The 21,122-nt window shown below is 37.4% G+C and overlaps 2 protein-coding genes across 2 annotated transcripts in view; both read right to left on the bottom strand.

The window, feature by feature from the left end:
• The window catches only part of LOC307161264 (NACHT, LRR and PYD domains-containing protein 3-like), a gene marked incomplete at its 5' end in the record, with an annotated part of 146,659 nt that extends 128,107 nt beyond the window's left edge, over positions 1-18,552 (bottom strand). Inside the window, 4 exons of the mRNA XM_079875887.1 lie at positions 9,759-9,929; positions 12,644-14,474; positions 16,237-16,432; positions 18,547-18,552. Coding sequence (XP_079732013.1) covers positions 9,759-9,929; positions 12,644-14,474; positions 16,237-16,432; positions 18,547-18,552 — 2,204 coding nt within the window. The remainder of the gene's footprint in view (positions 1-9,758; positions 9,930-12,643; positions 14,475-16,236; positions 16,433-18,546) is intronic.
• LOC307161261 (NACHT, LRR and PYD domains-containing protein 12-like) overlaps positions 1-21,122 on the bottom strand; it is a gene marked incomplete at both ends in the record, with an annotated part of 31,605 nt that overhangs the window by 4,415 nt on the left and 6,068 nt on the right. The window contains 7 exons of the mRNA XM_079875884.1: positions 3,387-3,560; positions 7,121-7,291; positions 8,003-8,176; positions 9,759-9,929; positions 12,644-14,474; positions 16,237-16,432; positions 16,697-16,781. Coding sequence (XP_079732010.1) covers positions 3,387-3,560; positions 7,121-7,291; positions 8,003-8,176; positions 9,759-9,929; positions 12,644-14,474; positions 16,237-16,432; positions 16,697-16,781 — 2,802 coding nt within the window. The remainder of the gene's footprint in view (positions 1-3,386; positions 3,561-7,120; positions 7,292-8,002; positions 8,177-9,758; positions 9,930-12,643; positions 14,475-16,236; positions 16,433-16,696; positions 16,782-21,122) is intronic.

Genomic DNA, 21,122 nt, shown 5'->3' with positions numbered 1-21,122 from the left:
TATCAGGCACATCAAAGTCAGCTCAGTAGAGCCGTTTGGGTCCAACAGCGCAACGGGTTGCTATGGTTGCTACTACAGTTACTATGCTCACTGTTGCTACGTTCAGACGCGCACTCGCGCAGTCATGCGTGCAATGCAGAGAGCGCGCAGACAGATGAAACTTTCAGCGAGTGAAAAACGCAGAGAGATAAAACTTTCAGTGAGTGAAAAACAATGGCATTTTCAAAAATTAGTAAAGTTGATGCTGAAAACCGAGTTTTCCGAGATAATTACTGGAAAAATACGCATTTATTCTTCCTGCATCGAGCTGTAACTGTACAAGGCCCGTGTGTCTCATTTGCTCCGAGTTTGACGCGGTTGTTCAAAGTGGAAACATTAAATGTCATTACGAAGCTAAACATAGACACTTAGAAGAAACTTATCCTCAGCAGTCCGAGGTAAGGGCGCAGAAAATAAATGAGCTCAAACCCAGTATGAGCGATCTACACGGGTCCTCTCTCACTCATTCGCCGCCCAACATCGAGCATATGAGTGTTCACTGAGAATGCAGTGAATTTTAGACAATTTTATTTAAATTTCATAAGAGGTTATTTATATTTTTATGGACTGTACAAAATAAGAGATAAAGGGTTTCTTGCACTTTTTCATTTTTCCAACACTGGTGGCACTATTTTTTGCATGTGTTTCTGAATGATATTGCTGATTGTCAACATTAGATACATTTAGTTAAGTAGAGACAATACAAGGAGTTTTGCTTTGATTGTGATTGTTAATCTCAGTTCAGCCGAAAAAAGCACTTTAGTTTTCCTTTTAAGTTGTTAATGTTGAAATTAATGTATGTTTAGTGCAAATTTAGAGATGAAGGCATTTTGCACAGTTTCCTTTATCATATTTTTGTCAGACATTGTTACTGGTTGAATTCAGATATTTTGTACCAAATCAACTTAAAGCACATAACAGAACAGCATTAAAATTAGATTACAAAAAAATTAGATTATTAGATACAGTTTTGTGAAGGATTACCTATGGCTGCTTATACATATGAAAAGACATATATTTATCGATAACATTATATTTTGTTCAGTAAAAAAAAAGATCTACACTCATTTCTTTAGTCTGGTAAAACCCATCAATTCATATTTTTAGGTATATAATTGTCCGGACCTCGGCTGGTGAGGAGAGTTCATTTACTGGACCTCAAGCGATTTTAGTTGAAGACCCCTGGCCTAAATGAATAAAGAGTAAGGCAAAACAAATAGCCTAGTAGCCTAATGAAACATGGATTGATGCAATATCTTTGCAACATTATTGAATTAATCTGTATTTATATGCCTCTGCCTGTTTGCAAAGAGAAGCTTGTTTGTTGTTGGTGGCGTTATTGCATCCCTAGTTATGCCCACAATGCAAAATTGTTCCCTCGCGATTGGAAGCTCCTGTAGCCGCCACATACGCATTTCAAAACATCGCAACGTGAAATGCCACAAAAAGCGGTTTGTGAATAGGTCTTAGTGAGTTAGGAGTGCTCTAGACTTCTTTTAAGCTGTCCCAGGCTTAGGTGCTACTTTTAGGGCTAAAATGCTTCGTGAATAACTCTTAGTCAAAAAAATTAGGAGTCCTAAAGTTACGAGTGACACGCCCATTATTTTTTAGGAGTTGCTCCTAAATTCGCCAGTTAGGAGCTACTTTTAGCCTTAAAATTCTTAGTGAATATGGCCCCTGGGCCTGTATCCCTAAAGATTCTGAGAATCCTCTCAGAGAGCTCCTAACTTAACCTAAAAATTTCTTGCCAGGAGTTTTAGCTTAGAAGTGATTCCAGAACAGTTTCAGTGAACTCTGAGCAAGGAATGGATGGAAAATCCTATCTTAGTGAGGAGGTGTGGTTGACCCCGTTGCTAGGTATGAGTCATCATTTCAAAAGCCGTGATTGGTTGATCCTACAAGTTTGATGAAAATTAACTTTTTGTGATAATGAGCAAAGGATGTACCCTCAAATCAATAAACATAATTATACACTCTAATCTTATGCATACTGTAACTGTAAATAATATTTCACATTCAAGAAAATATCTGGAAAATGAATAGTAAGCTGTAGGGGTTATAGCCTAACATTAGAATCTAAAATATGTGAAAACTTAAGCTCATTACACCCTGTTCAAATAATGATTTGTGTCTTATTTGCTCATATTAATATCCTAGCTGGCATATGTTGTACTTTCACTCCCATATGGACCCCATTGAAAACAAGATGGCCTGTCTCAAGGGGCTGTCCTTAATGAAGTAGAAATTGCAACGTTACAACTCAGTGTGGTCTTAACGAGGGTAACACGGCTCAGCTTTTATCAATGTCTGTGATTGCTGGCTGGTCTATTTATGAAGGCTTGTTAAAAAATAAAATAACAAACATGATTCCTGCACGATCCAATCTGTAGCGTCTCAATAATTCCCTGTCATCCAGTGTTTGCAGGACATCTCTCCTGCCTCCTCTGTTGGCCATTTTGTGCAGCTGCTTAGGGGAACTCCTAAGCCACTAAAAGTCCTCTTCCCTGCTCTTAGCAGATCTCGCCTTAGGAGCCCTTTTAAGCGCTAGGAATCTGGAGGAATAGCTTTTATATTAACTGGGATTTTCGTGTCATTTTTAGGGGAAATTCTAAGAAAACGTCATGACTCTGAGAATTTTCTTAGAATTTGGCCGCTAGGAGCCACTTTTTGCACAAAAATTCTTTAGGGATACGGGCCCTGGTTTCTACAACTTTCACTTGGGAGCAAAAATCTGCCTTTAAACTTGAAAGAAATAAAGATTTGACATTTATCGTGATAATTATCGTTATCGACTGATATAAATAAAATTATCATGATAATTTTTTTGGGCCATATCACCCAGCCCTAGTATGAATACAGAGTGTGAAATTAAGATCTTTCTGGCTTTTAAGCAGGAGAAGTGAGAAATGTCAGCACAGAGAAAACTGACTTGTGAAACTGCATGTCTGTGAACATCTGGGGACTCATAGACCTGCTGTAGAGAGATGCAGTGAATCTGGGCTTGATGGAAAACTATTGTGTTCAGAAAACTATTTCACTAAAAGGTTATCTATAATTTTGATGAGAAGTGTGCACAAAAATAAAATTGTGCATTTCAATTATCAAGGTATACTCCAGAATAGCAGCCCATATACTGACCCATAATGTCTATTTGACCTTTAGCTCGTATCACAACTAAACTGTGTTGACGCTTATCATCATCATGACAGAACCTGCAGCATCTGATCTGATCTGATCATTTTGATGCAGCTAATTGTCAAGCTAATTGTATAGCTAAAATAATATATTAGTTATGAATATTTAGCCTCCATATAACTAATTTAGTTAATTATTTGATCCTGTCTCACCTCAGTGTCTTCAGTTGACAGTCTGGATCCTGTAGTAAATCATTGAGCTTCTTCACTCCTGATTGTCCAGGATCATTTCCTGTGAGATCCAGCTCTATCAGGTGTGAAGGGTTTGATCTCAGAGCTGAAGCCAGAGCTTTATAACCTTCTTCTGTCACACTGCAGTTAGAGAGTCTAGAACAGGAATGAAAGCATTCAGCTGATTAATCAGTTAAACCACGAACAATATAAATCCTTAAACTTGAATTTTATTTTGTTCTTTGTACAAATGCATTGAAAGTTAGTTGCAAAAACTGACAATTGAATATGGAGCCAAACAAAAGGCACAGAAATCTTTAATATGTTAGACATCAACATCACTTTCAAGATTACAGTTATTTAAAACTGTGTAAGCCCGTTTATCGGTCCAAATGGGGGTTTCCACCAGAACGGGTGAAGGTCTCTGCGTGTTACTGTCTTTCCGCGTGGCAAAGTAATTTCATTCCATTTAAGCTTTTATCTGACTCCATTTTATATCTGACTCCATTTGATCACGACCTCGAATTTAAGTTAGATTGCCAACTGGTTATTGGTCAGTTATATAATACTTTAGCAATACATTTGATTGTTCTACAACCCCAAATCAGAAAAAGTTGGGACACTGTACAAATTGTGAATAAAAATAGAATGCAATGATGTGGAAGTTTCAAATTTCAATATTGTATTCAGAATACCACATAGATGACATATCAAATGTTTAAACTGAGAAAATGTATCATTTCAAGGGAAAAATAAGTTGATTTTAAATTTCATGGCATCAACACATCTCAAAAAAGTTGGGCCATGTTTACCACTGTGTGGCATCCCCTCTTCTTTTTATAACAGTCTGCAAACATCTGGGGACTGAGGAGACAAGTTGCTCAAGTTTAGGAATAGGAATGTTGTCCCATTCTTGTCTAATACAGGCTTCTAGTTGCTCAACTGTATTAGGTCTTCTTTGTTGCATCTTCCTCTTTATGATGCACCAAATGTTTTCTATGGGTGAAAGATCTGGACTGCAGGCTGGCCATTTCAGTACCCGGATCCTTCTACGCAGCCATGATATTGTAATTGATGCAGTATATGGTCTGGCATTGTCATGTTGGATTGAAATGCAAGGTCTTCCCTGAAAGAGACGACAACTGAATGGGAGCATATGTTGTTCTAGAACTTGGATATACCTTTCAGCATTGATGGTGCCTTTCCAGATGTGTAAGCTGCCCATGCCACACGCACTCATGCAACCCCATACCATCAGAGATGTAGGCTTCTGAACTGAGCGCTGATAACAACTTGGGTTGTCCTTGTCCTCTTTAGTCCGGATGACATGGCGTCCCAGTTTTCCAAAAAGAACTTCAAATTTTGATTCGTCTGACGACAGAACAGTTTTCCACTTTGCCACAGTCCATTTTTAATGAGCCTTGGCCCAGAGAAAACGCCTGCGCTTCTAGATCCTGTTTAGATATGGCTTCTTTTTTGACCTATAGAGTTTTAGCTGGCAACGGCGAATGGCACAGTAGATTGTGTTCACCGACAATGTTTTCTGGAAGTATTCCTGAGCCCATGTTGTGATTTCCATTACAGTAGCATTCCCCTGTATGTGATGCAGTGCCGTCTAAGGGCCCGAAGATCACGGGCATCCAGTATGGTTTTCCGGCCTTGACCCTTACGCACAGAGATTGTTCCAGATTCTCTGAATCTTTGGATGATATTATGCACTGTAGATGATGATAACTTCAAACTCTTTGCAATTTTTCTCTGAGAAACTCCTTTCTGATATTGCTCCACTATTTTTCGCCGCAGATTTGGGGGAATTGGTGATCCTCTGCCCATCTTGACTTCTGAGAGACACTGGCACTCTGAGAGGCTCTTTTTATACCCAATCATGTTGCCAATTGACCTAATAAGTTGCAAATTGGTCCTCCAGCTGTTCCTCATATGTACATTTAAATTTTCCGGCCTCTTATTGCTACCTGTCCCAACTTTTTTAGAAAGTGTAGCTCTCATGAAATCCAAAATGAGCCAATATTTGGCATGACATTTCAAAATGTCTCACTTTCAACATTTGATATGTTATCTATATTCTATTGTGAATAAAATATAAGTTTATGAGATTTGTAAATTATTCCATTCCTTTTTTACTCACAATTTGTACAGTGTCCCAACTTTTTCTGATTTGGAGCTGTATTTAACTCTATTCTTATTTTTTACCCGTTCATATTAGGAAGCTATGTCGCTCAGAGGTCCTCACGCCTTGTTTAACGTGGGTCTCACGATCACAATCTCCCCGGCTTTGGTCACTAAACAGAGGTAATTGCTATATACCTGAGATCGGTCGCATTCATGCTTACACAATCAAAGATACTTTGGTATAGCCCCCGTGATTGCATACACTTGAAATTAAAGTAACGTTTACTTCAGTAGAGGTATGGCCACTACTACAGATATAAGTCAACCAACTTTACTTGTCTTATAATAGCTTTGGATTGGCCATGCCGTGGTTTCCCATGTACACTTATCTAAGGTAACATTAATTTAAAACAGAGGTAAGACACACCCAGATTTAGGTTGGTCAAGCAGCATTTGCTGCCCTAAATGGAAATTCACTTCTTATCTTTGCAAAACACGTACACTTGAATTAGTGCCAAAGTATTAGTCGTCACTAATCTGACGCAAAACTTGCAGGAACATACACATCTGTTTAATCCAGCTCTCTCAGGTGTGATGGGTTTGATTTCAGAGCTGAAGTCAGGATGAGACTCTGTTTCTCTGTAATACTGCATTCACTCAGACTGAAGACAGAGAAATAACAATAGTTCACATCTATGATGATCATCTTATTGAAGAGCTACAGCAGCATTTAGTTTCCAATAGTCTGTTCTGAAACCCAGTCACACTAGTTCTGTGTGCTGGAAGACACTGTTTCTTCTCTTTCATTTTAACTATTTATTTGACATCTCTCTTCTTTATTCTCTGTTGAAAAGGCAGATTTCTGCATGTACACAATCAGTACATTGTATCAAATGCTGGAAATTAAACAATTACTATCTAGATAAAAAAACACATACAAATGTGAGCAATAGGGAAAACCCAGAAAGTGCACTGCTATAAACAATGAAACATAAGCCCTGCTGTCTTCAAATAAATAAACTTCAGTCACACTGTAATTGCTGTACAGTAAAATGATACTAACTGTAGTTTCTCCAGCTTGAATTGTGGGTTCATCAGTAGATCACTGAGGTTTTTCACTCCAGAGTTTCCTAGTTTATTCCCACTCAGGTTCAGCTCTCTCAGGTGTGATGGGTTTGATTTCAGAGCTGAAGTCAGGATGAGACTCTGTTTCTCTGTAATACTGCAGTAACTCAGACTGAAGACAGAAAGAGAAAAGAAAATGACTCAGATTTATGATGATCAACTAACAGTTATGAACATTTCTGATTCTGATGTCACAAAAAACCTTGTTCTGCATCTACAGTAACTGAAATAATGATTGACCCATGATCAAACTGTCTGTCTTAACCAAATATTTGAAGCTTGATATCACGTTTTAATTGTGTGTTTAATTTGCTGTTTAATTTTATTACTTTAAAATGAGGTGGCTCTGTGTGACTCTGAGGAAAAAACTGCTCTGACTCAAACAAGTGAGGAAATATTATCATCAGCTAACATTACAACTAAAAGTAAAGTAATATTATAAACAAATGACCAATACTCACGTCAGTGTGTTGAGTTGACAGTGTTTATCCTTCAGTAGAGCAGTGATCTGATTCACTCGTGTGTCTCCTAGTTCATGTCCACTCAGATTCAGCTCTTTCTGGAGTAACGGGTTTATACCCACAACTCTATTCACATACTGACAGGCTTCCTCTGCAGCAGGACTCAAAAACCTGCAGAAGAGTCCATTCAGTTCTCAACTAAATGGCTGTTGCATTACAAAAAAGATTGATACCACACATGTTTTTTCTTTGAACATTTAAATACACAAATAAATATAAATTTATAAGAAACTAGAGCGACACTCAGTCCTAAAGCAAACTCATAAGAACAGAAACGTCTCACAGAGCAGAAGGGCAAAAGCTCACTAGATCATGGTTTTCAGTATGAACACAGAGTGTGAAATTAAGATCTTTCTGGCTTTTAAGCAGGAGAAGAGAGAAACGTCAGCACAGAGAAAACTGGCTTGTGAAACTGCATGTTTGTGAACATCTGGAGACTCATAGACCTGCTGTAGAGAGATGCAGTGAATCTGGGCTTGATGGAAAACTATTGTGTTCAGAAAACTATTTCACTAAAAGGTTATCTATAATTTTGATGAGAAGTGTGCACAAAAATAAAATTGTGCATTTCAATTATCAAGGTATACTCCAGAATAGCAGCCCATATACTGACCCATAATGTCTATTTGACCTTTAGCTCGTATCACAACTAAACTGTGTTGACGCTTATCATCATCATGACAGAACCTGCAGCATCTGATCTGATCTGATTATTTTGATTCAGCTATTTGTCAAGCTAATTGTATAGCTAAAATAATATATCAGTTATGAATATTTAGCCTCCATATAACTAATTTAGTTAATTATTTGATCCCGTCTCACCTCAGTGTCTTCAGTTGACAGTCTGGATCCTGTAGTAAATCATTGAGCTTCTTCACTCCTGATTGTCCAGGATCATTTCCTGTGAGATCCAGCTCTATCAGGTGTGAAGGGTTTGATCTCAGAGCTGAAGCCAGAGCTTTATAACCTTCTTCTGTCACACTGCAGTTAGAGAGTCTAGAACAGGAATGAAAGCATTCAGCTGATTAATCAGTTAAACCCAGAACAATATAAATGGAATGGTCACAAGGTCTCTCTGTGTTACTGTCTTTCAATGTGGAAAAGCAATTTAATTCCATTTAAGCTTTTATCTCCATTTTATATCTGACTCCATTTGATCACGACCTCGAATTTAAGTTAGATTGCCAACTGATTATTGGTCAATTATATAATAGTTTAGCAATACATTTGATTGTTCTATTCAGATTGTTCTTTATTCATTCTGTCGCTCAGAGGTCCTCACGCCTTGTTTAACGTGGGTCTCACGATCACAATCTCGCCAGCTTCGGTCACTAAACAGAGGTAATTGCTATATACCTGAGATCGGTCGCATTCACGCTTACACAATCAAAGATACTTTGGTATAGCTCCCGTGATTGCATACACTTGAAATTAAAATAACTTTTACTTCAGTAGAGGTATGGCCACTACTACATATCTAAGTCAACCAACTTTACTTGTTGTATAATAGCTGTGGATTGGCCATGCCATGGTTTCCCACGTACACCAATGTAAAGTAACATTAAATTAAAACAGAGGTAAGACACAGCCAGATTTAGGTTGGTCAAGCAGCACTTTTGCTGCCCTAAATGGAAATGTACTTCTTGTCTTTGCACAACACGTACACTTGAATTAGCGCCAAAGTATTAGTCAAAACTTGCAGTAACTTACGGGTAACTTGGGAAAACAATTTCAGAGTCAGTCGGAATAAAATCAAATGTAACAATTTATTATGTCAGGTTAATGTATTATGCAAATTACATAATCAGTTAAAAGATAATAAATACAAAACATCAAATGCTCTTAAATAAAGAGAGAAGATGTCTGACATTATAAAATACATGATGGGGAGTGCCTGCATACACTCTGCATCACAGGCTAATTTGAGTTACAAATCGCCACTAGCCTTCTTCAGCATCTCCCTAAATACTCAGACCAAGGCAGAAACCTCTTTTCAAATGTAAACATGAGTTCACAGTGGGAATTTGCATTAATCACCGTCCCAGACTTACATGATTACATGATTTAAGTAAAGCTAAGATTACTTAAACCTAAAAACCTAAGAAATTGTTTTTGTTTTTAATATTTCAAGATTAAGGTCAACCGATGGCTGATTCTGATATCTTAGAGAGCAGGGAGGCCAATGGGTAATATATCATTCATTTAAAGATAGTAAAAAAGCATCCATAACAATTGCTGAAATTAAATTTATAGGTTTAATGGATTATTTAAAAAAAAGGTAAATATAGTTTCAGCACGAACTTAAACTACAATTGTGTATCATTTCGTATTAATTTGCACGTTTTGTGCATTCGTTAATGACTAAATGCTTAATGTCACTTCAATATTACTCGATGAAAAAACACAACAACAATAAAATAGCACAATGACAGGATTGATATGGTCTACCCACGTTGTAACAAATAAATAAAAGATCTTTGAATTTATCACAAATGTTCTCTTGCGCTTTTGCCTCCGGCACCGTCCTGTCAGTCATCGCACCTCACTCTTGTCATGTGACTCCTGTGGCTCAACTTACCTCAGTATCTCCAATTTACACATTATATTCTTCAGTCCAGTGCAGAGCAGCTTCACTCCTGAATCCTGCAGATTATTATTGTTCATGTTCAGCTCTTTCAGATTGGTATCTGATCCAAGAACTGCAGCCAGAGCTGAACAGCTTTTGTCTGTTAAGTTACAATCATTTAACCTACAATAAGTCACAACACAGAATTAGATGGAACACATACAATACATTTTCTATATACAAATATTACATACATTTTCCATTTATATTTTACATAAACAGCACATACAGCAAAGAGGCTGAGTTAAGCTAGCATTCATCTTCAAAAACTACTATTTCCTGTACATCAGTGCTTTTTATTCAGTGACAAATTTCCTATATAAAATGAAGCATGTTTGAAAAAATATTTGTGTAAAGCTTTTATAGCTATAGTATTTTTTCTCTATTTATGTCACCTGATGGAGTTTAGATTCTTGCCACTGTTGCCTCTGTCTTGCTTAGTTGGGGACACTTAATATTCAACAATGTTATTGACTTGACTGCACCGACACCATTATATGAGACAGTTCACACTTTTATGGCAAGTTAAAGGCCTTTCACTATAATTCTAAAAATGCCTCCAATCACATGTACATGTCTCTTTGACATAAAATCTTTAATGATTTAAGTAAAGCTAAGATTTCTTAAACCTAAGAACCTAAGAAATGGTATTTGTTTTTAATATTTCAAGATTAAGGTCAACCGATGGCTGATGCTGATATCTTAGAGAGCAGGGTGGCCAATGGCTAATATATTGTTAATTTAAAGATAGTAAAAAAGCATCCATAACAATTGTTGAAATTACATTTATAGTTATTTTAATTAATTACTAAATTAGAAAAATATATTAAAAAGAATTATATGAAAAAAAGATTTTGAACGATAAAAAATGTAAACTTTTTTAGTAGAAAAACCATCTTAAAATGTGTACATCAAATACGATACAACAGGCTTTTGATAAATGTTTATTAGTAAATCTGTCTATCTACATATTGCTTTACATTATTATTACATTAAACTACAGAATAACTCATAGAAATAAGCATTTAAAATATCTATTTACTGGGAGAAACAGAGGGACAACTAATATATGATGAGGTAATATATATACAGTGGGGCAAAAAAGTATTTAGTCAGCCACCAATTGTGCAAGTTCTCCCACTTAAAAAGATGAGAGAGGCCTGTAATTTTCATCATAGGTACACTTCAACCATGAGAGACAAAAAAATCCAGAAAATCACATTGTAGGATTTTTAATGAATTAATTGGTAAATTCCTTGGTAAAATAAGTATTTGGTCACCTACAAACAAGCAAGATTTCTGGCTCTCACAGACCTGTAACTTCGTCTTTAAGAGGCTCCTCTGTCCTCCACTCGTTACCTGTATTAATGGCACCTGTTTGAACTTGTTATCAGTATAAAAGACACCTGTCCACAACCTCAAACAGTCACACTCCAAACTCCACTATGGTCAAGACCAAAGAGCTGTCAAAGGACACCAGAAACAAAATTGTAGACCTGCACCAGGCTGGGAAGACTGAATCTGCAATAGGTAAGCAGCTTGGTGTTAAGAAATCAACTGTGGGAGCAATTATTCGAAAATGGAAGACATACAAGACCACTGATAATCTCCCTCGATCTGGGGCTCCACGCAAGATCTCACCCGTGGGGTCAAAATGATCACAAGAACGGTGAGCAAAAATCCCAGAACCACATGGGGGGACCTAGTGAATGACCTGCAGAGAGCTGGGACCAAAGTAACAAAGGCTACCATCAGTAACACACTACGCCGCCAGGGACTCAAATCCTGCATGTCCCCCTGCTTAAGCCAGTACATGTCCAGGCCCGTCTGAAGTTTGCTAGAGAGCATTTGGATGATCCAGAAGAGGATTGGGAGAATGTCATATGGTCAGATGAAACCAAAATAGAACTTTTTGGTAAAAACTCAACTCGTCGTGTTTGGAGAAGAAAGAACACCATACCTACTGTGAAGCATAGGGGTGGAAATATCATGCTTTGGGGCTGTTTTTCTGCAAAGTGACCAGGACGACTGATCCGTGTAAAGGAAAGAATGAATGGGGCGGGGCCATGTATCGTGAGATTTTGAGTGAAAACCTCCTTCCATCAGGGGCATTGAAGATGAAACGTGGCTGGGTCTTTCAGCATGACAATGATCCCAAATACAGCGCCCGGGCAACGAAGGAGTGGCTTCGTAAGAAGCATTTCAAGGTCCTGGAGTAGCCTAGCCACTAAAATCAGACAATGTGATTTTCTAGATTTTTTTTTCTCATTTTGTCTCTCATAGTTGAGGTATACCTATGATGAAAATTACAGGCCTCTCTCATCTTTTTAAGTGGGAGAACTTGCACAATTGGTGGCTGACTAAATACTTTTTTGCCCCACTGTATATGTACTTTATTTAAGTAGCCTGTTTTATAAAAAATATTTTATACTATTTATACTATACTATGTTTTATACTCAGAATTTCATCTTTTCAGGTTAAATAAAATATGTACCAAATTACATTATTTCCCCCCAGTATGGGTATATGAATAAAAAATATCTAAGTATGAGTATGAGCTAATATATATATATATATATCATTCAATAAGTCATTCAAGTCTGGTGTATCATATGATACAAAACAAACATGCAACCATTTTTACATGGTATTTTATATTTTGTCTTAAGTTTTGATAAACTGTCTCCACACACAAACACACACACACACACACACACACTCAAAAGCTTTACAGGTATAGGTTCATGTTTATGAAGGGGAATCACTATAGAGTAATGTAGATAAATGCATTTTGCAGATGAAAGCAAAACATGACAAAATATATTAAAAGACTTACAGGGCTCTTCTGGAGGTTTTGATGACTGCCGATAATCTAATGAGACACTCGTCTGATTTCTTGAATTTCTGAAGCTCAAACTCCTCCAGCTCTTCCTCTGATGTCAACAACACAAAGGCTAAAGCAGACCACTGGGCAGGTGAAAGGTCACCAGATGAGAGACTTCCTTTGCTAAGGTGGGTCTGAATCTCTTTCACCAGAGTTTGGTCGTTCAGTTCATTCAGACAGTAGAACAGATTGATGGATCTCTCTGCAGGAAGATTATCTTCTAATTTCTGCTTGATGTACTGAACTATTTCCTTGTTGCTCTGGTCATTGCCGTCTTGCTGTGTCAACAGACCTCGTAAGAGTCGTCGATTGGACTGGAGTGACAGACCGAGGAGGAAGCGGAGGAAAAGGTCCAGGTGTCCATTGTTACTCCTGAGCGCCTTGTCCACTGCAGTCTTGAGGAAATCAATCATGGTTTCATTTCTGTTTTCCTGTTCTGTAGACTCATGATCAAACACACTTGTCTTGTTGATGTCTAGAAACAGATGTGCATAAAGGGCTGCAATAAACTCTTGAATGCTCAAGTGAACAAAGCAGTACATGGTACCAAGAACGATCCCGGTTTCCTCCTTAAAGATCTGGGTACACATGCCTGAGTACACTGATGCCTTATAGACATCAATACCACAGGCTTCCAGGTCTGTGTCATAGAAGATCAGGTTGCTTCTCTCCAGCTGATGAAATGCCAGTTTCCCCAGTGAAAGGATGGCGTCTTTATCCCAGGAAACATCTGGTGTGTATTCTCCATCATACTTTCGGCGGCTCTGCTGGATCTGAAAGCGGAGAAAGTGTGTGTACATTTGTGTCAGAGTCTTGGGAGTGTCTTCAGTGTTTGATTCCTGCAGTGTTTTAGAGATCTCATCAGCCTGAGTGTTTTTCACATCATTATTTCTTTTCTCCTCCAGAATGTTCTGGAGAACAGTGGCTGAAATCCAGCAGAAGACTGGGATGTGGCACATGATAAAGAGACTCTTTGATTGTTTAATGTGATCTATGATTGTGTTGGCCTGATTCTCATCCTTGAATCTTTTTTTGAAGTACTCTTGCTTTTGTGCGTCACTGAATCCTCGTATCTCTGTCAGCCGGTCGATACAGTCAGGAGGAATCTTACTGGCAGCTGCTGGTCTGGTGGTGATCCAGATGAGAGCAGAAGGAAGCAGATTTCCCTTCATGAGGTTCGTTAGGAGAACATCCAGAGAGGCTGGTGACGATACATCACACCATGTCTCATTACTGTCAAACTTCAGAGGAAGGCGATATTCGTCCAGTCCATCAAGGATGAACAGCACTTTGAATTGATTCCTTCTTGTAAGGTTCAGTCCTTTTGTCTCTGGGAAAAATGTAGTTATAAGGTCCATCAAACTTAGTTTTTCTTTCTCCTTTAAGTTCATCTCTCTGAATGGAAGAGGAAATATGAAGCTGATATCTTGATTTTCTTTTCCTTCAGCCCAGTCCAGAACAAACTTTTGCACAGAGACTGATTTCCCGATGCCAGCGACTCCTTTTGTCAGAACAGTTCGGATCTCCTCGTCTTGTTCAGGCGCTTCAAACAAATGTGTGCATTTGACCTGTATCTCTTGTGCTTCATGACGTCTGGAAGCAACTTCAATTAGTCTCACCTCATGTTCAGTATTGACCTGTTCACTGCCGCCCTGAGTGATATAGAGATCTGTGTAGATGTTATTCAGAAGTGTGGAGTCACCTTGCTTTGCAATTCCTTCAAACACACATTGATACTTCTTCTTTAGGCCACATTTCAGCTGAGGGATGAGGAGCAGCTCATCTAAACACAGGAACAGACAATAGATAGTTTTAGTCTTCATTTTTTCTCCTACATTTATAAGAGACAATCTGACAGTTGATCATGAGTCTTGTTGGAAACTTATTCCTTCATCGTAGCAGAGACCAGGAGACGTTGGGATCACGTTCAAACAGAAGTTATTATTTTATTGAGAACTCTCTGTGCGTGGCTGCAGGTCTTCCAACAAGTCTAACTGAGTTCTATGCAGTATAGTTTTTATACATTTACAAGGAGGAGGGACTTTTGGAGGTGGAGACAAATCAAAACAAAGCAGAGGGATGATTTGATTCAATCAAGAATCAGCATAACACTATCATTCAAATGATCCAATCAGCCTGACAGTGTCACCCATACCCTCACATAATCATAGCTTAACTTGGACCATGACACTATTCAGGAGGTCCATACAGATAAAAAGGTTTATGTCCGACACCTGGGTTGCTTGATTTAATCTTCTTTGAAATATCATCATCTATGTCTCAAATGCTAAAATCAGTAACCTAAATTAAACCTTTAAAGGTGCCCTAGAATGTGAAATTGAATTTATCTTGGCATAGGTAAATAACAAGAGTTCAGTACATGGACATGACATACAGTGAGTCTCAAACACCATAGTTTTCCCTTTCTTATTTAAATCTCGTTTTTGAAAAACACCCCTGAAAAACAGGTGAATCTCCACATAACACCAACTGTGACGCAACAGTTGAGATCATTAATATGTACGCCTCTAAAAATTTGCATATGCCAGCCCATGCTCAGTGCCAGGCGGAACTGCGCAGCCGAATCATCAGAAGTTCTGCAGGTGAAGAAACAAGCAGGAGGAGGATCATAGGGAAAATGGCAGATCTATCTATAATCTGATACCGCTACAGTTTAATTCGAAGTTGTTAGTTGCTCTGCCCGTTTCACCACGGACTGTTTTTCTAACCTGGAACATATATCAAGCAGCCAGGCTTCTCTTGGCGTCTCAAACGGACGAAGGGGGCAATTTCAACTAACGTTATATTCCCGCAAGCGGTAAGTAGTGATTTTATTAACAATAATTTACACTGTGTTATCTAGATCCAGCGCGATATTGTTTTTTCCTCGAGAGACATCGTGGCTTGCAAACGAGCGAACGAAGCATGGCAGTTGCTCAGTGTTTGGATGTACAAATGAACACAAAAGTATTTTTTTAGTTCCTTCATCCGAGCCTCTGGAGAACCAGTGGGTTATGTGAATTTCTGATGTGTAATTGTTCAAGTTCAGACAGATAATCTTTCTCTCAAAGTCGTTCAACACTGTTTATGCATCAGTAGATCGCGTTGCTGTGATAAGATCTTCATTCACGCGATCAACAGGCTGTCATCTGCTCAATGCTGGAATAGATCTAAATACTTAAAAAACTTCTCATGATTCGTTAATCCCGATAGCTGTAATAGTAAAAACGTATAAAAGCTGTAATAGTAAAAGTTTTCCAGATAGCTCTACATGTAATGCCAGATATTTCATATGCAAGCATGTCAGCCAATCACAGCAGTGGGCAACAACACTGAAGTCTCACAGCAGACACGCCCCTTCAAACAGAGTGTTCAATCCAGGGAATGAAATCAGGCTAGGAAATATGCCTTTTATTTCTAAATTATAACAAATTTTGATCTAAAAAACATACTAACATTATAAGGGCACCCCAGGAAACATTATAAAATAATAAAATAATCAATTCTACGGCACCTTTAATAAATTTGTAATCCTACAGTCTTACCTTTTAGAGTATCAGCAGCTTCATCTTGCTTCATCTCTCTCAGGTAATGTAGTGTGAGATCAAGAGCTGCTGATTTGATACTGGATCTGTTCTCAATAAAGTCCTTCACAAAGTGTTGTGTGTTCTCTTTTTGTAATATTTTCTTTAACTTCTCCAGCTCATTCTTCAGAAATGTGTTTATTTTGCTCTCAAGATCCTACAAACAAAAGTAAGAGAAAAGACAGAGTAACAGAATTTAAGGCAAATTGTACATCTACATTTGGTCAACACTATTTACTCAATCATTATAATACATGTATATTAAAAATCCAGTTAAAAGACTAACATGCTAACCAATGTTGAGCGAAAATGTGTTTAAAAGGAAAAATAAGTGATCAAGAAAATGAATAGCATCAAATATGTTCAATAACATATTTGTTTGTTAGAAATATTAAACATTTATAAAAATGTGTTTTCCTACCTGGAAGATCCCTAGAAGATTGTCTTTGAAATTCTCGTGGTTCCTGTGAGTCTGAACGTCTGAGTCTAATGTCTCATATTGAAGCCTGTAATCAAATTAGTAAAATAAAATACTAACTGATATTTTACAGAAAGAGAAATAAGCATTAGCTGTGAATACTCTGACAAATATTTGATCTAAGGGACCGTTCGGTATTTATGGAAAGGACCACCGGAGGAAAATAGGGGAGGGTCATGTCTTTTTATTCTTTGTTAAGGGGAGGGTCATCCAACTTTTTTTAGTCTAGGGGGGAGGGTCACCCAACTTTTATATTCATGAAAACAGCAACATTTCAAAGTGGCTTGTTTGCTGCATAAATTTTACATGTAGCTCCATGTTCCTCTCGCGGTATCAGCCCCCCTATCTATATCAGATGGGTCTGACCAACAAAAATCCAGTTTGGCGCTGTTTGACAGTGCGGGCGCACTTCAGTACGCGCTCAGAAAAAGTGCATCATGTCAGAACAGAACGGCAATGAAATGTTTACCCGGCAAAGCTTTAAAGCACGAGCAAATAATGAACTTTTGTGATTGCGAATAAGTGCACAGTGTCCTGTGAGTGTAACTCTACCGCTGCATTAACATGTGATGTGAATGTACGTCGAGTTTTACAGGATTGGGACTGAGGCGCCAGAACTGCAGCTGATAGAATGTGCGCTGTAGCACGATACTACCATATTTTGTTTCCATAATAATGTTAGAGAGTAGCCTAAATATACTGAAATTGCCACCATAACAGTGGAGTGTGATGTGTAAGATGTAGGGCTACCACACCTTTAAATTACTATTAGTATTATTTAAGTTAACATAATAAAATACCTACACCAAAAAACTAGTTGAGGATAAATTCATTAAAAATGGGCAATTCCAGCGTTATGGACATGACATTTGCAGTCAAAACTTGAAATATAAATTCTCAGAAAATGCATTTCATACCAATATATTGAAACGTCTGTTAATATATCCATACTCCCTTAAAGGTGCTGTATATAGTTTTTAGCGACATCTAGCGGTGATGTTTCAGATTGCAACCAATAAGTTTACAAGCGCGTGCTCTTGCGCGTGCTTGAATTTATGAGCTAGCACTGTGGGTACCTTCCAGACTGAGACGCAACACACCGGAGAAAGCATCACACAACATGCTGGAAACTCAGGTAAACTCCCACTGCAACGTTACAATAATAGGCTACTTTTATCAGCTTGACGTTGAACTAATGCTCCATGAGCTCGTACCATAAGTATGGAACCCTATCAACCGTGCCGAATTTTGCCACTGCAAGCACCACTTCACATTTTCTTCAGGAAATGTACATTCTAGGTTTGTAGATAAGGTTTCTCCATGAGTCAAATGCCCTGCCGATGTTGATCCGTGTTTTTTCACCCGAAGTTCATCCGATTCACGTCTGACCTTATGAGCTTCAGCAGAAAAAACTTTTATATATATATATATATATATATATATATATATATATATATATATATATATATTTTTTTTTTTTTTTTTTTTTTTATCAATATGTGGAGTTTGTGTTGGAGTCTGTGTTGTGCTGGGAGCAGGTAATTTCTATGAAGGTAAAATGATGCCATAAAGTATTGCATGCGCAGGGTGAGATTTGTGAAAGTGTACATAAGATTGCAAGCGTAAATTAAATTTGCATGCGCAAGAGAAGATTTGTAAAGGTGTAAATCACCTTTCAAGTGTAAGAAAAAAATATTTGCAGCATTTAACTGTTATTCGTAAGTGTAATTCATGTATTGTGAAGCTGCAGCTTCATGCTAACGCAAAATAAATAGGATCTGTATTCCTCTGACTTCCATTTTTCCGCGCTTGCACTTTTGGCACGGTTTTTACGCTCAAATACGGCCAAAAGTATTGCAGGCCTGTGAACAGCAATTTGCGACCGAAAACAACAGAGTTAGGAACTGCAAAACAGATTCACTGCATAAAATCAAACTTTGTGTAAAAAATAAACTGTTGCAAATGTCTAAATGTCTGCATAGGGCAACAAAGTTCCTGAAATAACCCGATTTGTACAGTTACGTCTTTTACCTGCGCTTCCAGTTTTGGCACGATTCTCTCACTCATTGAGTTTTGCAAGAGCGAAGAGGAGGGCGGGTCCACCTTCTTTATGTAGCCAATCAGATGAGCTTCTCGCTGACTCTAGGTTTACTCTTATCTGATTGGTTCAATAAACACGCCAGTCACCAAAACACATCTTTATCTTCATTTGGCTCAGAAAACTTCTGGTTGCCGAAATGGTACTTTAATGCACATGTTAAATAAATAGATAAACAAATAAATAAACATATGATTGCTTAATAAGCTGTGCACCATTAGGCTGATTAAAGCTGACTAACATTCATACTGAATTTCAAGCTGGTGTTAACATTACTGGATTGAACTTTGATATATTATATAATCTGTTACACCACTGAGCAGATGTTAAACTTTACAATCAAAACATTTAATACCCATTCTTTATGTAATAATACAATTCTGATGCAGTGTTTTTCACATCATGTCTCTGTTCGTGGCATTTAACACTCAATTATATATTTTGAAATATTGTCTTGGTCGCACTGCCAATATTGATTCTGATTTAGTAATTACTTTCGTGTGACTGATCAAGCTATTATATGTAGCTAGTATAAATAACAAAATGCTTTCTCTGTGTCCAGATTTGACTGTAATGAAAAACTGATACTAAATCTATGGGGCGCCGTTTGTAAAGCGACTCACGCTGAAAATAACAGCAACATTTTGTCACATTTAGCTTCAAACAATGTTTAAAAAACTGGTATGAATTTTTGACGGTCACTTTTTTCCACATTTACAACAATATTTGTCAACTTAGAGATATTTTAAATAGTTAAATCTAAATATTAAATGTTACACCTAAATGTTAAATGTTAAATCTAAATGCTAAATATAAATCTAAATGTTAAATCTAAATCTAAATGTTAAATCTAAATGTTAAATATAAATATAAATATAAATGTTAAATATAAATATTAAATCTAAATATAAATGTTAAATATAAATGTTAAATGTTAAATCTAAATCTAAATGTTAAATCTAAATATTAAATCTAAATCTAAATGTTAAATCTAAATGTTAAATCTAAATGTTAAATGTTAAATCTAAATGTTAAATCTAAATCTAAATCTAAATGTTGAATTTAAATCTAAATGTTAAATCTAAATCTAAATGTTGAATCTAAATGGTTCGGGTGAAACCAGAGCCCGTCTACGGAGAGCCTTGGCACTTCCTATTAGCCCCATTGTATCGATCTTGGTTGCAGTTCCATTAGAATTCCACTGGAGGTGATCGCGGGCGAGTGCAGACTGAATGGGAGTCTATGGGGCTAGACGGCTATATGTGTCTCTTTCACCCGATTGCCGTTGAAAAATCTCAGATTTTATTGTAGGTTTTGCAAGGTCAACATGGGTTATAGGTCGAAAGTTGAATGAACGAGTACTTATTTCTTTTCGATTTCTTACAGGTTGAGTTGTTGTTGCCCATAACACGCTAGCATTCTGCTAATGACGTCAGCATTCTGACGTCATTGACATTTTAAAAGACTTTTTAAACCAAATAAGTGACTCTAAAAAATCTAACACCCAGCAATGTGTAATTTCTTTGCATCTCCTTTCGAATACAACATTCAAATTACTAGACAAAAAATTATATCCTGAGAAAAGTGGATTTTGAGGGTTTTTCGCCATAGACCTACATTCATTATGCACTCGCCTGCGAGCGCCCCCGCATGGACAGAGACGTGTTACTGCAGCCAGTGCAGAAACCGGAAGTAAGCAGAGAGTGCCAATTCTCTTCGCTGATTTCACGCAGCCGCCATTTTGAAATCGAAAGCGAGGCTCCGGTGGGAAAAACCCCGGAAGTAAAGATAAACAACAATGCCTTTGGACTACCAACCTGAAGCTGCTGCCGCGATTTACACTTTTGGATGTTAATATCCAATATAGGATATGTATATAGTTCATTCCTGCTTCTTTTTTTACTTTCTGAATTATATAAAAAAAAAAAAAATTATTTATAAATGAATTTCACTGTATATAGTCTAAAGTATGAAAGAAATGTATGTACAGTTTTAGAATTGACATAACATCATTAAACACAACAATACGCCATCGCATTCACGACTCTCCTGTGATTAAAGGCAACACTTCCGGTTTTCTTCCCACCGGAGCCTCGCTTTCGATTTGAAAATGGCGGCTGCGTGAAATCAGCGTGGTGAACTATATTTAACTAATATGCAAATTCAAAATGCCGGTAACAGGAAGTGCCAAAATAAAAGCTAGAGGTGGTCAGTGTGTGTTTATAGCATGGTTTATAGTGTCAAATATCGAATAAAAACCATCTCATCCGA

Source organism: Squalius cephalus (genome assembly GCF_949319135.1).
Source record: "Squalius cephalus genome assembly, chromosome: 7".
Taxonomy (NCBI): domain Eukaryota; kingdom Metazoa; phylum Chordata; class Actinopteri; order Cypriniformes; family Leuciscidae; genus Squalius; species Squalius cephalus.
Note: the sequence above shows the minus strand (reverse complement) of the source record. Positions and strands in the feature narration are given on the sequence as shown.